Source organism: Hippopotamus amphibius, chromosome 16 (genome assembly GCF_030028045.1).
Source record: "Hippopotamus amphibius kiboko isolate mHipAmp2 chromosome 16, mHipAmp2.hap2, whole genome shotgun sequence".
In the NCBI taxonomy this organism is placed as follows: Eukaryota; Metazoa; Chordata; class Mammalia; order Artiodactyla; family Hippopotamidae; genus Hippopotamus; species Hippopotamus amphibius.
The window spans coordinates 30,166,594-30,180,112 of record NC_080201.1 but is presented as its reverse complement, the minus strand read 5'-3'; the positions used below and the strand labels follow the sequence as shown (position 1 = coordinate 30,180,112).

Below are 13,519 nucleotides of genomic sequence, written 5' to 3'. Positions count from 1 at the left end.
CCATTAGATATAGGAGGGTGAGTCAAAAATTATCTGCACTCCAGTTATATTAAAACTTCTGTGGGCCGCAATGTCTTCAGCGCTTTCTTTTCAAGGCTACTGTCTCCCCAGTCACTGCTGTGCAGGCATGAATATGTTGCTTCAGTTCATTTGCCTGCTGTGCAGGCATGAACATGTTGCTTCAGTTCATTTGTGGTGTGAGCAAAACTGGATGCCCCACTTGTGATCTGCATGAAAGAAGAAAGGCCTGCAGTGATTTGTTTTTTGTTGTCAGAAGGTGTACCTGATGCCATTATTTATCAAAGACTTTGTGCGCAGTATGGAGAAAGTGTTTTGTCTCAAAGAAGGGTGTATGAATGGGTAGAGAACTTCAAGGAAGGTCGCATAAGTGTTAGCCACCAAGAAGGAGCCGGACGTCTGTCCACGTCCACGGCTGGTGACAACATTGAGCGTGCACATGAAATGATTCTGTCGCATAGACGAATGATAGTAGATTATGTGGCAAATCATTTGCAAATCAGCCATGGCTCTGTGTATGAAATAATCTTTGTTTCATTGGACTTTCACCTGTTTGGTCCCCTGAAAGCAGTCCTACAAGGACAAAGATTCAGTTCTGATGAAGAAGTGAAGACAGTGGTGCATTTGTGGCTCGTAGCTCAGCCTAAAACATTTTTTAATGAGGGAATACGAAAGCTTGTTGACAGATGGACAAGGTGTATTGAAAAGCAAGGAGATTATGTCCACAAATGATGTATTTGTCTTTTCTAAAAGTTAATTAAAGTGAATTCTACAGCCAGAGTGTGGATAATTTTTGACTCACCCTCATATCTATCCTTTTTTTTCCATCTTTAGTTTGATTTTTGTTTTATAGGTCACAATAAAACAGCTGCTTATGACAGTGCTCTAAACTCACCAGTTTATTAGTTTCTCCAGTTTTAAAGGATCCATCATTTGGCTATTAATAAGATAAACACATGTTCACACAGAACATCCTAGGAAGATCACGTAGAATATTTGCATCTCAAAGACACAGGAAGAGAAATGTAAGTTTCCCCATAGAAGGTCTTTGTTTAAAGTCAGAATTCTGAAAAGATATTTTTACTAAGCAGCTTTTTAACCGTAATTTAACTCAACTGCATATGCAATAAAAAGAATCTCCTCGTTTTTAGGGTGAGATTTCCTTTAATTTCCAATTAAGTAAATACTAATTGATATACAGGCTCATAGGTCTGGATGGTCAACTCGAATTCTTTAGCAAATCCCAATGGATTGGGAAATTCCTTAGCCAAGGTTCTAAGTTCTGCTCCAGTCCTGGGTGTGCCAGTAAGCACCAAGGACAGCTCAATTCTCCCTGTAATAAGTTTCTTCTTAAAAGGAGTTATAATCACTTCTGAATTTCTTTTATCTCCCTATACTGGGGAAGAGGGAGCAGCAGGAGGCGGAAGAGTTGGAGAGAAAAAGAGCTCATGGGCCAGGCAGTTGTAATAGAAAAGGATTTGTGGGAGGAGCAGAGGGAGAGACAGAGTCAGAAACAGAGGGCTAGTAGCCATTTTTTTTTTAAGTTCTGACATAGTTTCAAAAAGTTACTCTATCATTTCCTCTTTTAGAAGCTTCTAGATATGAAAATAATTATTCCATTCAGTCTGTGTGATCTATGGTTGGCTTTTTTTTTTTTTTTTTCAATCTGTGCACGCAAAAATAGCAACTTTTGGAATATCAGAGAATGGCAATTTGGCCATTTAGGTTGAGTTCTCTTTTAGTATAATCTCCCCAATTAAATAGTTACTTGCAAGTATGAGTTCCGTACATGTTGTACATGAATCTGGCTGGGGTGTTAGTCAGAAGTTGGTTTTCTGGCACCCCAGGTTTTCGTGTTTGAGAGATTCTCTCTCTCATTTTAAGTTGAATTTCTCAGGGATAAAATTTACAAGTGAAATTGTGTGGTGGGCCCGTCTGCTGCTTGTGAGCTTGACTCCCCTAGGCATCACCCCAGCATCATTTCAGCCCTCTTACATGTCCAGTTTCTCCCTTCAGCAGTTTAAGACTACCGCCGGTGCTCAGATCTCTGAATGGCCAATTCTTATCTGTGAACCTTGGACGAGCATGTGTTTTAATTAATGAGTGGATTTCCTACGGGACCACTGCATGGAATGAGGCCTCTGCCTCCACCACTCTGATAAATTTCTCAATCACCTGTGAAAGTCATAACTGGCCAGGAGGAGTCTTGTCCCTTTTCTTTGGAGCAAAGCTTTCACGTAACATCTTCACTTTTATGCTGACAAATTCTGTTAAGGCAGCCTCACGGAGGAAAAGTGTCAGATCAGCCTCTTACTTAACCACTCAGTGCAGACCACTCAGTCTCTTACAACTGAGTAAACCCCGGTATCTTTCATTCAGGACACAACCTCCACCCCCCCCCCCACCCCCCACCAGTATCTTTCAGCTGGATTGGTATTTCCCTGGTATCTTTCAACCAGCCCCGCCACCCCCGCCACTATCTTTCAACTGGGAGGAGGCAGGTATCTGCTATACACCACCAAATAAAACTCAAAATCATCAACCAACATGGGAGATCTGAGAACCAGAAGAGACTTACCCAAATTCATCTGGACTCTCTAAGGAGGAAGATAGACGCAAGGGCCTCTGCTGGTACCAAGGCTCTGGTTCCTCGCAGAGTGCAGGCAAAGGAGAGAAGTCCACTCTGGGTCCTTTATTCGGTCACCATAACTATTGACTTAAAAAAATATATGCCAATGTGAGAGTTGCGAGTTAAATTTTTTGGGGGGCAAAATGAGGACTGCAGCCCAGGAGATAGCATTTCAGATAGCTCTGAGAAACTGCTCCCAGGAGGCAAGGGGAGGAGCCAGGATAAATAGGACTTTTGCAGCAAAGGCTGGTAGTCAGGAACATCAAAGGATTATTGTTAATTAAACAAAACCAGATATCTCAAGTTAAGGAATTCAGTGCTTTTCTATGTATGAGAAGATGCAAGCTCTGGGCTCACTGAAATCATTCCTTTGACATGCACCTTAGCTACCTGGGGCCTGTATTTTCACATCCTGAGTTTCCTCAGGGCTCACCACAGGGAGTGGCTTGCAGTCTGATGGCAAGTATTCTTTTCAGCCCTGAGCTCTCTCTGCTCACTGCCTCATGTTGCGGGCTGCAATGGTTGATGACTGTGACATCCTCTGTTTATTGATAGGGCAGAAAATATTCCATTTACAAATATTCCATTTAGCAATGTTCTTACAATTAAGGCACTCCATCTCTCCATAGTCTTTGGCTCTAATTATTCATTCACCCATCTGTCCATCCTCCCTTCCATTTATTCATTATTTCATTAATTCATTCTCCAAACATTTACCAAATGCCTGGCATTATGTGAAGTGTTATGGATACAAAGAAAAATCCAAGACACGTTGCTGTAAATTGGACTGGATCCTGAATTCTTCTACTTTCCTCAAATATCTGGCTACGACTCGCCAAACTAAAGATTCAAACTCTTCCCGCCCCCCTTCTGATTTAGAATCACTAAGCACAAAGAGTGCCCTTGAATCTCCTTAGAGGGAACCTGTTATAGCCTGTCCTCCTCACTACCCACATGACAGGCAAATATCAGGGACTTAACCCTTGGGTCCTCATTTCTCAACGTAAAAGGATTCCTCTAGACTCTAGGAAGTGCACGCCTGCTGGAGACCTCAAAATTAAATTGACTAGGATGAGAAGTAACCAACTCTAAAGTAGACTACTTCCTACCAAGACATTGGATCCAGAAAGTTTCATTCCATTTCTTCTTCCCTCTTTGACCATTCTTTTCCTAATTCTTATACCACAAAGATCTTTTATGATTCTTTTATCCACCTTTTGCCTTGCTGTGGCCTGGAAAGATAAGGCCATTGTTCTAATACCTCAGGACATTGCAAATAATGGTAATCCAACCTCCACTGACTATAGGATTTGCCATGATGGTGCTGATTCTGCAGTTTTTCCTGCCACAAACTTACCCTGATTTCCAATGCCTCAGTTTCCCTGGAACAAACTCAGTCCCCTCTGTATTGTGTCAGACAACCTGACCCTGGGGGTCCACTTCCCTGGCTCTCATTCCCTGCCTCTGATGCCAAACTCTGTACAAAAACACAGACACAAGGCAAGGATAACTGGCATAAATATGCCTGTGTGGTCTACAGACCCTCAAATTTTACTGGCCTCCATGGCTGATGCCTTCCCAGCCCTGAGACACAGACTCAAGTGGGAATTATCAAGAGGTGTTCGTGATTCAGAATTAGCTTCCTTTCGCAGATTACTACCCCGCCCCAGGTAGGAGCAAGTGCAGATGAGGCTGTGACCAGGAACCTCTCCTCAACTGCTAAAAGTATTGTGGGATCTTCTGCTAGCACAATGGCTGCCCAACAAAAATCCTTAGACTCTCTGCACAGCTTGTTCTTGATAATAAAATAGCCACGGCTTCTCTTTGAGCTGAACAAGTAGGTGTCTGTGCTGTGGTCCACGGCACTTGAGGCACCTGGATTAACACTTCTGGGGAAGTTGAACGTCACTTGGGCAGGAGATCACTGAGCAAGCCACGTGGCTTAAGAAACTGACTCTTTCAATGAGGTCCTTCCCTGACTTATTCAATTTTGATTGATTTAGGTCTTGGGGACCATGCCTTTAAAGTATACTCTAGACATTGGCAATTATCCCACTTCTAATAATCATAGTAATCTCCCTGGTGTGTGGTAGCCTGTCAAAATCGTTATGGCAGGGGGCTGATTTAGAGCTTAGAGGTGTCTTCTTTCCCGAGACCTGCTCAACTCCTGAGTCATTAAGGCCAGTCTCAGATTTTACTCTTCAGACTATCTTGTTCCATATGGCAGTTTCCCAAGTTAAAAGCTGTACTCTCTATCAAATGCCACTGAAATAAGAGCTGTACCTCCTATGGCTGGTGTGACCCAGGGAGAGGACCCAGGTTAAGCAAGTTAAGGTCTGGCTTGATGCCTCACACACTTCTGCTGTGTCATCATGAGCCAGGAGTGGGCATGCAGGCTGCAGCCAGATACATCAACCTCTGCCCGAGTTCGCAGAGTTGTGGGTGTCACAAGAGAGCATGTGATGGAACAGTGGGACTGGGAGGATAATTCATCCTTACCTTTTACTTTTTGCTAAGGCAGCATCCTGCAGTCTTCATAGTCTAAGAGCCAGGTTGTGTCCCAAGTTGTAAAGGCCAGCTGGTTATGTCTTTGCTGTTTGTGTGTGTCTCTGTGTTGTGTGTGTGTGTGTCTGTCTGTGTGTATGAGTGCTAAGTGATTCAAAACAGCCTTGCTGTCTGCTTAGGAAGACAGCCTGGATTGTTCAGTGTGGATAGAGATAGGGTGTTCTACTAGGATGCTCTTTAGGACCCATGTTCCTTTCCTGGTAAAATGGAGGCGCCCCAGCCCGGGTCAGTCTCTGTGGACGCAGTCACCTCTGGGGACTGCTCTGCTGCTGTCCGGAACCCTCACCCCTCACCGGCCTGCCACGGTGGCTAGAATGAGTGCAAATGAGCACCACGTTTGAACGTTGGTCCCAGAAGCTTCGTTTCAGCTATAACCTATGACCTTGGCCGAGAGCCCAGGAGCTTTTTTAAGTTTGTCATGTGCTTTGTGGTTGCCCAGTTCTCCCTAATGTCAATATTGTCTGGCCCGGAGGAGGCCAGTTTTGACACGTGACGGTTGGAAAGCAGCGCAAGCACGGAGAAAGCACAGGCGTCCCTTCAGTCTGCTGCCCTAGAGACAACCCCTTCACATCTGCTCTGTCTCCATTGGCCAAAACGAATTTCACATCTCCCGACTCCAGGTTACACAATCTCTAGAGTGAGGGCTATAACATTGTGCAGGTTTTATTCGATCCTCAGCTCTTCCTCTCACTTGCTGTGTGACTGTGGGCCATTTCCTGGTCCTCACTGAGCGCTGGGAGATCATAGTTTCAATCTTCAGATTTATTTTGAGAAGTAAGTGAGATCCTGCATGCAAAACCCTCAGCACAGTGGTTCTCACACAGTGAGTGCTCTTTAAATATTCGTCAAATGGGTGTCTGAATGAATAAAAGTGGAAACTACTAATAAAGACACTTACAAATACTATCGGCAGGAAATGGCTGTTGCAACACAAATGAGATGTATAACCGTCCAAACATTTTCCTCCCGAAAGAAAGTATTTTTTATATTATACTGGGCTATTATACATGAATAGATTTTTTTAAATAGTTTATTTATTTTTAAATATTTATTTATTTACTTATTCATTTGGCTGCACCAGGTCTTTTTTGCGGCAGATGGGCTATTTAGTTGCGGCATGCATGCGGAATCTAGTTCTCCGACCAGGGATCGAACCTGAGCCCCCTGCATCAGGAGCTTGGAGTCCCAACGACTGGACCTCCAGGGAAATCCCTGTATTTGATTTTTGAGGAACTGCCAAACTGTATCCCAAAGTAGTCATAACTATATTATAATCTGTTTTTCCCCTTAACAATAGATTGTGACTGTGTTTGCTTTTCAACAAATAGAGATGTGCATCACTAGGCTGAGTGAAAGCACAGTATTTCCTTAGCCAGCTCTACCACAGTGTATTTAGAGAATGTCCAATTGTTGGACATTTACTGATGCTAGAAGACAGGCTCTGAGCATCCTCCTTGTGTCCCTAGTAGATAGGCAGCACTTTCACAGCTGTACTCAGAGCACTTTGTATCCCTCTACTTTGGGGCTTTCACATTGCATTGCAATCTATCTATCACCTCTCCGTGCATCTGTCTTGTCTATTACGTGGTGAGCTCCTCCAGGACATGGAACACATCTTGCATTTATCTTTGTATCCATAACACTTAGCATAGTGCCAGGCATTTGGTAAATGTTTGGAGAATGAATGTATAAATAAAATAATGAATAAATGGAAGGAAAAATGGAGGGATGGACAAATGAATTACAGCCAAAGACTATGGAGAGATGGAGTACCTTTAGAGTAAGAACGTTCTATCCAAAGATCCCTGCCTGGAGAGGTAATAAGTTGCCTGAATCTGGAGGTGTGCAACAGGAGGCTGAGTCACTTGGCAGGAATAGTGTAAAGTTGATTTAGGTATCAGAAGGGGGACTGAATGAAATTTAAGATATTTCCAAAATAAGAACATGAAACTCTATGAAAAAGGAGGCCAGGGAAATGAAAAGATTTGCCCTAAATCGCCCAGCTTGGCAGCTGTGGGTATGGGAGTCACTCTGAAAGTTTTCAAGCTGTTCTGAGGTCCTCAGACCAATGCTTCCCCTAGTCTAAAGGCCTCTGTCTGCTTGTGCCTGCCTTGGGTGGCTCACAGTGCACTAAAGGTAGGGTCCAGGAAGGGAGAAACACTTATGAAACAAGTTGTTTGAAGAGTCTCTGGCTACAGGGGAGAGTTAAGTCCAGGCTCTTGAATTCACACAGGGTAAACTGAGTGGGCGTGGTTTACCAACTGGGAAGGGAGGAGAGCTTTTCTATTACTTGCTGATTTGGCTTTTGAGCAGCTTGGACCTGAGCTTGGGGAGGGAACTGGGGGCCAGAACTAGAACAGCTGCTCTGAGCAGCAGAGAGACCTGTGGGCACAGAAGCTGCTGTCCTTCAAAGATGTGGCTCTTCGCTCTGGTCCTGTCCTTCCTGGCCACTTCTAGAGTTTGGGGTGAGTCCTTCTGAAATGCAAACAGTGGGGGACGTTTGGAAATCCCTGTGGGGGACAAAGTGGAGGATATGCTTACAGGGCAAAGGAGTGGCAGGCCAGGTTCTGCAGCAGCACAGGCTCTGTGCGCTTGGATGGTCTAGCCCAGCGGATCCCCTACGGCAGGCAACGCAGTGGACAATAAACACCCTAGATTCAACTGCGCACCACCACACCAAGGGGGACAACCAGCTAACTTCCTGCATCCCAGCCAAGGACTTTGGAGAGCTCCATATCTTTTCATCTTAATTGCTAATAGGGATGTGGCCAAAACTGGAGTATAGCTTTCCAGAATATTAATACCACCTCTGCAGACAGAGCCTGTGGGTTTGCATCCCACCTCAGCACTTACTAGCACTTTGAGCTCTGGCAAAGGATTTCCTTTTTCTATGCCTCAGTTGCCCCCTCTACAAAATGGAGGTGACAGCTCTATCTACATCATTGGGCTGTTGTGAGGTTGAAATGGGCTGCTGTTTCTAAAGTGTGCCTAGAATGGAGATGGTACAAAAAAGGGATAAAGAGGTTGTTTTGAAAGACAGTGTTTTGGAACTTCCCTGGTGATCCAGTAGTTAAGACTATGCACTTCTTCTGCAGGGGATTTGGGTTCAATCCCTGGTCAGGAACCTAGGATCCTGCATGCCTCGTGGGGGCAGCCAAAAAAAAAGGGCACTAATAGGCAATTAGGGGTATTCTAAGGCCCACAGATCAGGAGCCAACTGTCATTGAAAAGATGGTTTAAGACTCTATTTCCCCAGAGCAAGGAGTATGGCCCTACCATAGTGGGCATGGAGGTGAAGCCCTGGGTGGGTCACCAGGCACAGGGAAGAAGGAGAACTGGGGGTTGGGGCCTTTATCCTGGTTGCTGTGGGGGAAGGAAGAGGTGAGGCAGGATAAGCAGCTTAGGAATTGGTGAATAGCCAAGTTCAACAGATTCTGGGGCTTAGGGACTGCACAATTGTCAGGTACTTTGCCCTGGAGTGATTAGGGCAGGATGATAATGGCCAGTTGTGGGGCCTGGTAGAGAAGGTGATTGGGGTTCAGGCTCTGGCATGCTTGAAGGGGAAGTTCATTCCCATCTCCAGGAACTGGCTAACTCTGGGAAGAGCAGTCCCTCCAGAATCAGCAAGGCCCCAGATGTCAGAGCATCAGAATACAGAACATAAAAGAATGGTAAATACGAGGGTGCAGCAAGGGACCTCAGAATGCATCTGTGCCATTTTATAAATGGAGAAACTGAGACTCAGAGAGGGAAGTACACATGCCCAAGGTCAACTGGAAAATCATGCTCTGAATTCTATATCTACCTCCTGAGTCCAGGGCCTCTGTGCTGGCCATCAGTGCTCTGACAGCCCAGGCTCCACTGGGTTTTCTCTTCCTCCTGGTGCTATGACACTGTGAGAGGCCTGGCACTGAGGGTAAGAGCAGAGTAAGAACCAAATTAGGAGCTGATTATTCCGTTACTTCTGGTTACCCCCTGGAAGGGCCATACTCTTTCCACCTTTAGAAGGTCTGTAATGGCTGCGTCCATTTCCTCAGTTACTTCATCTATAAAATGGGCATATTAATGTCTACATAGCAAAGCTTTTGTGAAGATTAGTTTAAAGGAACTGGAATGCCCATGTGGCACATAGCAAGTGCTCAATATGCAAACATTACTTGTAACACAAGTGGTAACTGCTGCTGTTACCAGTATTGCCTATGCCTCTCAGCCCATCTCCCTCTTCTTCACCCTCACCAATTGGACATCTGTCCACTTCATCTCTCCTGAAGTTTATCAGTGGGTTTGTCTATAAGGCCAAATCTGGATTATTCTCTTCTGTTCTGGCCACATACTTTGAGGGAGGGGATTTTGTCTGTATCTAAAGGGGAACAACTGGGAGGATAAGAGGCTAGAAATCATTTCCTGTTAGGATGCTTAAACAAACTGAAGCTGCTGAGGACGGACAAGAGAAGACTTGAGGGATGGGCATAAACATGGGTTGCTAAGGCTACCTGCCACAGGACTGCAGGATGGTCCCAGAGCAGCTAGGTGCAGGACTGATGTGGCAGATGCAGGGAGAGGCTTTTCAGCTCAGTGAGAAAGAACTGTCTGCTCCACGAGAATGGGACATGGAATGTCATTCCCACTGGACGACCCTACTCAGAGCCAGAAGGAGCCTCTTCAAGACGATTGTGTCCCTCTCTCTTACTCCGGGATGGTTCACTGCTGCTCATTTACCCACTAAATAAGCCCGAATCGTTGGCCCAGCATTGAGACCCTCCCAGGCAGGAATCTGTCTCATCCAGGATTATGTTCCGCCCCCATTGCTCTTCCTGCCCCACGTGGGCCCCCCGCTCCTCCTCAGGCAGGCCTTGCGCTTTGCTGTCCAGAGACTCACCTCTGCCCAGTCTCATCTGTTTATACCTTGATACCCCCTCTTCCACCTCCCCTTGTCACTCCTTCCACTACTGCAAGTCCCAGCTCCAAGGTCCCTGCTTCCATGAAGCCACCGGCCAGAGGGCCTGGCTCCCTCTTCTGTCTCCTACGGGACCTTGCTTGGTGCCGTTCTCAGGACGCTGAGAGAGGACCACTTCTTCCCAGCAGCAGGGTCAGCTGCATGTGTGGCTCATGCTCCACAGAAGGGCAGCTTTCTGAGAAGGGCGACCGCCGCTCATCCATCCTCTCATCCAGCTGCCGCTGAGCGCCAGGTCCAGTGGATGACGGTTTCCAGAGGCTCCTGAGTGTGGAAACTGAGTGCCTTCATTCCCAGAGGCTCTCCTTTTGGCATTTATGTCTTATTTGATGCTGTTACTCCTCCAATTCCAATTCACTCCTTCGGATAGCTCTGTGAGTGAGGAAGGACTGCTAGCTTCACTGTCTCTTACATAGGATGAAACTGAGGCTTAGAATGTTGAGGGGACATTCAAGATCACGTGGCAAAAGTAACAAAATCCACCCAGAATCCGGTTCAAACCTTCAGCACTGACATGCCCTCATTTCCTCTCAATGTCCAGCAGGGCAGCCACCCTCACCGCCTGTTGTGGACACCACGCAGGGCAGAGTCCTGGGGAAATATGTCAACTTAGAAGGAATCCCACAGCCTGTGGCCGTTTTCCTGGGAGTCCCTTTTGCCAAGCCCCCTCTTGGATCCTTGAGGTTTGCTCCACCGCAGCCTGCAGAACCATGGATCTTCGTGAAGAATACCACCTCTTACCCTCCCATGTAAGTCAAGGTGTGGCTTTGGCATCTTTCAGTGGGGATGTTAGCCTCAAAGGGATGCAGGAAGGAGCCAAGGCAATCCTCTGAGTGGCTCGTACTTTGTCCTGGAATCCTCAAGATATCGTAGATCCTTAAAAATATTCCAGGACACTCACAGCATTCGAAAGCTGTTTATTCAACAATATTTATTGAGCAACTCTGCCAGGCATCTGCTAGTTTCCTGCAATCTATTAGTGAACAGAACAAAGATCCCACCTTCAAGGAGCTTGCATTCTAGCAGGGGCAGACAGTAAACAATATGCAAATAAGTAGACTACATAATATGTTGGAATATGATAAGTGCTGTGGAAAAAATAGAAAGTTGAGCAGGTGAGGGGTTTCACAAGTAATGATTCTGTTAACCAAAAACAATAAAACAACCAGATATTTTACCGGCAAAACCAGGGATTTATTTGGAAGTGGCAAGAATTGCAAATGGGGACATGCAACTATGGAGAACCATATGCAAGTCTGATAAAACAAAGGAAAGGAAACTCTTTTATAGAGGGCAAGGGGAAATTCAGAAGCACTGTTATTAACTGAAAGTCCATTGGAGGAAACTGGGAGTTTGTTGTGTGGTGATTTTAATTGGCTGAGTAATGACAGTCTCTCATTGGCTGAGCTGTTGCCAGGCAAGGGGGAAATCTTTTTCATAGTAAAGTGGTGTCACTTCTGGCCAGAGGTGCACAGTATGTCTCTTCCTAGGGGGATCTGTATTGAAGTGGAGTGGTATGTTCCTGAGATCTCCCCTTCCTGACCTCCAGATTCCATGTTAGTGAGGTTTCCTTTTATTAATTTTCACAGTTCTATTTATTTTCCTTCTTGAACTTTACCATACTGGAGTGTGAGTTGGACCAGGACATGTATGGGTAGGTAGTGCCCAAGTTCTCAACTCACAGATGTGTCTAGCTACCTAGTCACAAGCAGAACCATGGCTGATGTGTCCTAGTTGGCTGGTCAAGTTGGGCAAAAACAACTCACAACTTTCCCCCAAGGCACCTTGGATGTCCACAAGCGTTGATTGAGACCTTATTTATCTGAGCAAGAAATTCCTAATATTTTCCAGAGTCCTGCCTCTTGCTGCATTTTCTTTTCATCTCGTTTCTTCTCTTCGCTTCGTTTCTCTTTTCACTTCTCTCCTTCTCTTCTATCCTTACTTTTTCTCTTTCTTTTAAAATAATATTCATTCTTTTTTTTTCCTGATTGTAAGTACTATGTTTTATTTTTTTATTGCAAGTATACATTTTGTTTCCTGATTGCAAGTAGTTATGTAATACATGCTTATTACATAAAAGTGAGAAAGTATAAGTAATTAAATAAGAAATTGAAAGTTGTACACAACTCTATCACCTAGTGAGAACTGCTGTTCATCTTTTAGATTCAATTTTTCCAGTCTTCTATCTGTTGCAAAATTTCTCACTTAAAATGGAATCACGTAATTTTCTGTAAACAATTCTAAGTTGTGTGTTTTCCCCCTGCACCAAAAAGCAATTCTCACACACCATCTGGGTGTCTAGTAATTTAACTAATTGTGACACTCTCTTCCCAGAGAGCATCAGATTAAGAGATGCTCTTCCATAGATTAAGGGCTCAGTTCCACAATAACTCCCTCTGCTTCACATGCCAGTGCCAAGTCCAAGTTGTCTCCTATGCTTCTGACCAACTGGCTGTACATTAGAGGTTACCATGATCCCCTCCATGGGTTCTATTAACTTGCCAGAGCAGCTCACAGAACTCAGGAAATTGGTATACTCACTAGATTACCCATTTGTGATGAAGGATATTAAAGGGTACAGGCCACTAAGCAGATGAAGAGATCCATAAGGTGAGATCCCTAACAAAGGAGCATCCACCCTTCTGGAGTTTGGGACCCAGCACGCTGGCACTTAGAAGAGTTTGTGTTCACCAACCAGGAGGCTCTCTGAACTCTGTCCTTTTGGATTTGATGGAGGCTTCATTACATGGTCAGGAGGATTGAAATCACTGGTCGTTGGTGATATATTCCTCTCCAGCCCATCTCCCCTTTCCAGAGGTCAGGGGGCTGGGACGGAAAGTTGCAGCCCTCTGATCACATGGTTGTTCCTCTGGCAACCAGTGCCTGCCCTTAGGTGGGTCCAAATGTCACCTCCTCAACCCAGCAGTATACACCACTCAGGAAAGGGTTTTAAGAGCTCTTCAGCAGAAACTGGACAAAGATCAAATCATATTGCTTCTTATATCACAATGTCATATCACATGGTACAGATACTTTAGATGCCTGTTTTGCTCTTGAAAGTGTATCATGAACATCATTCTATGTCATTACATATCACAACCTGACATTTCAGCTGCATTACATTGTGTATTGAGCCATAATTTACTTATCCAATCTCTTATTTGGGATCATTAACTGTTCTTGATGATTTTGATAATATAAGTAGCACTATGATGAACAGCATGTAGCTGAATCTTCATGCACATGCATAAATATTTTTGGATAAGTTCTAAGAAGTGACATTTCTGAGTATTTTAAAAATTTCCCTTCAGAAATATTCCACCTGAACCCCTTTAATTAATATATGAAAACCT

The 13,519-nt window shown here is 44.8% G+C and overlaps 1 protein-coding gene across 3 annotated transcripts in view; it reads left to right on the top strand.

Moving 5' to 3' along the window:
- The first annotated feature begins 7,517 nt into the window (after nucleotides 1-7,517).
- Nucleotides 7,518-13,519, top strand: part of LOC130837989 (liver carboxylesterase-like) — a 28,320-nt gene continuing 22,318 nt past the window's right edge. The window contains exons 1-2 of one of the 3 annotated variants that reach the window (XM_057710727.1): nucleotides 7,518-7,677; nucleotides 10,708-10,915. In XM_057710727.1, the coding sequence (XP_057566710.1) occupies nucleotides 7,626-7,677; nucleotides 10,708-10,915 (260 nt within the window). In that variant the 5' untranslated portion in view covers nucleotides 7,518-7,625. The remainder of the gene's footprint in view (nucleotides 7,678-10,707; nucleotides 10,916-13,519) is intronic. The other 2 variants (XM_057710726.1, XM_057710725.1) reach the window with 2 other exon arrangements.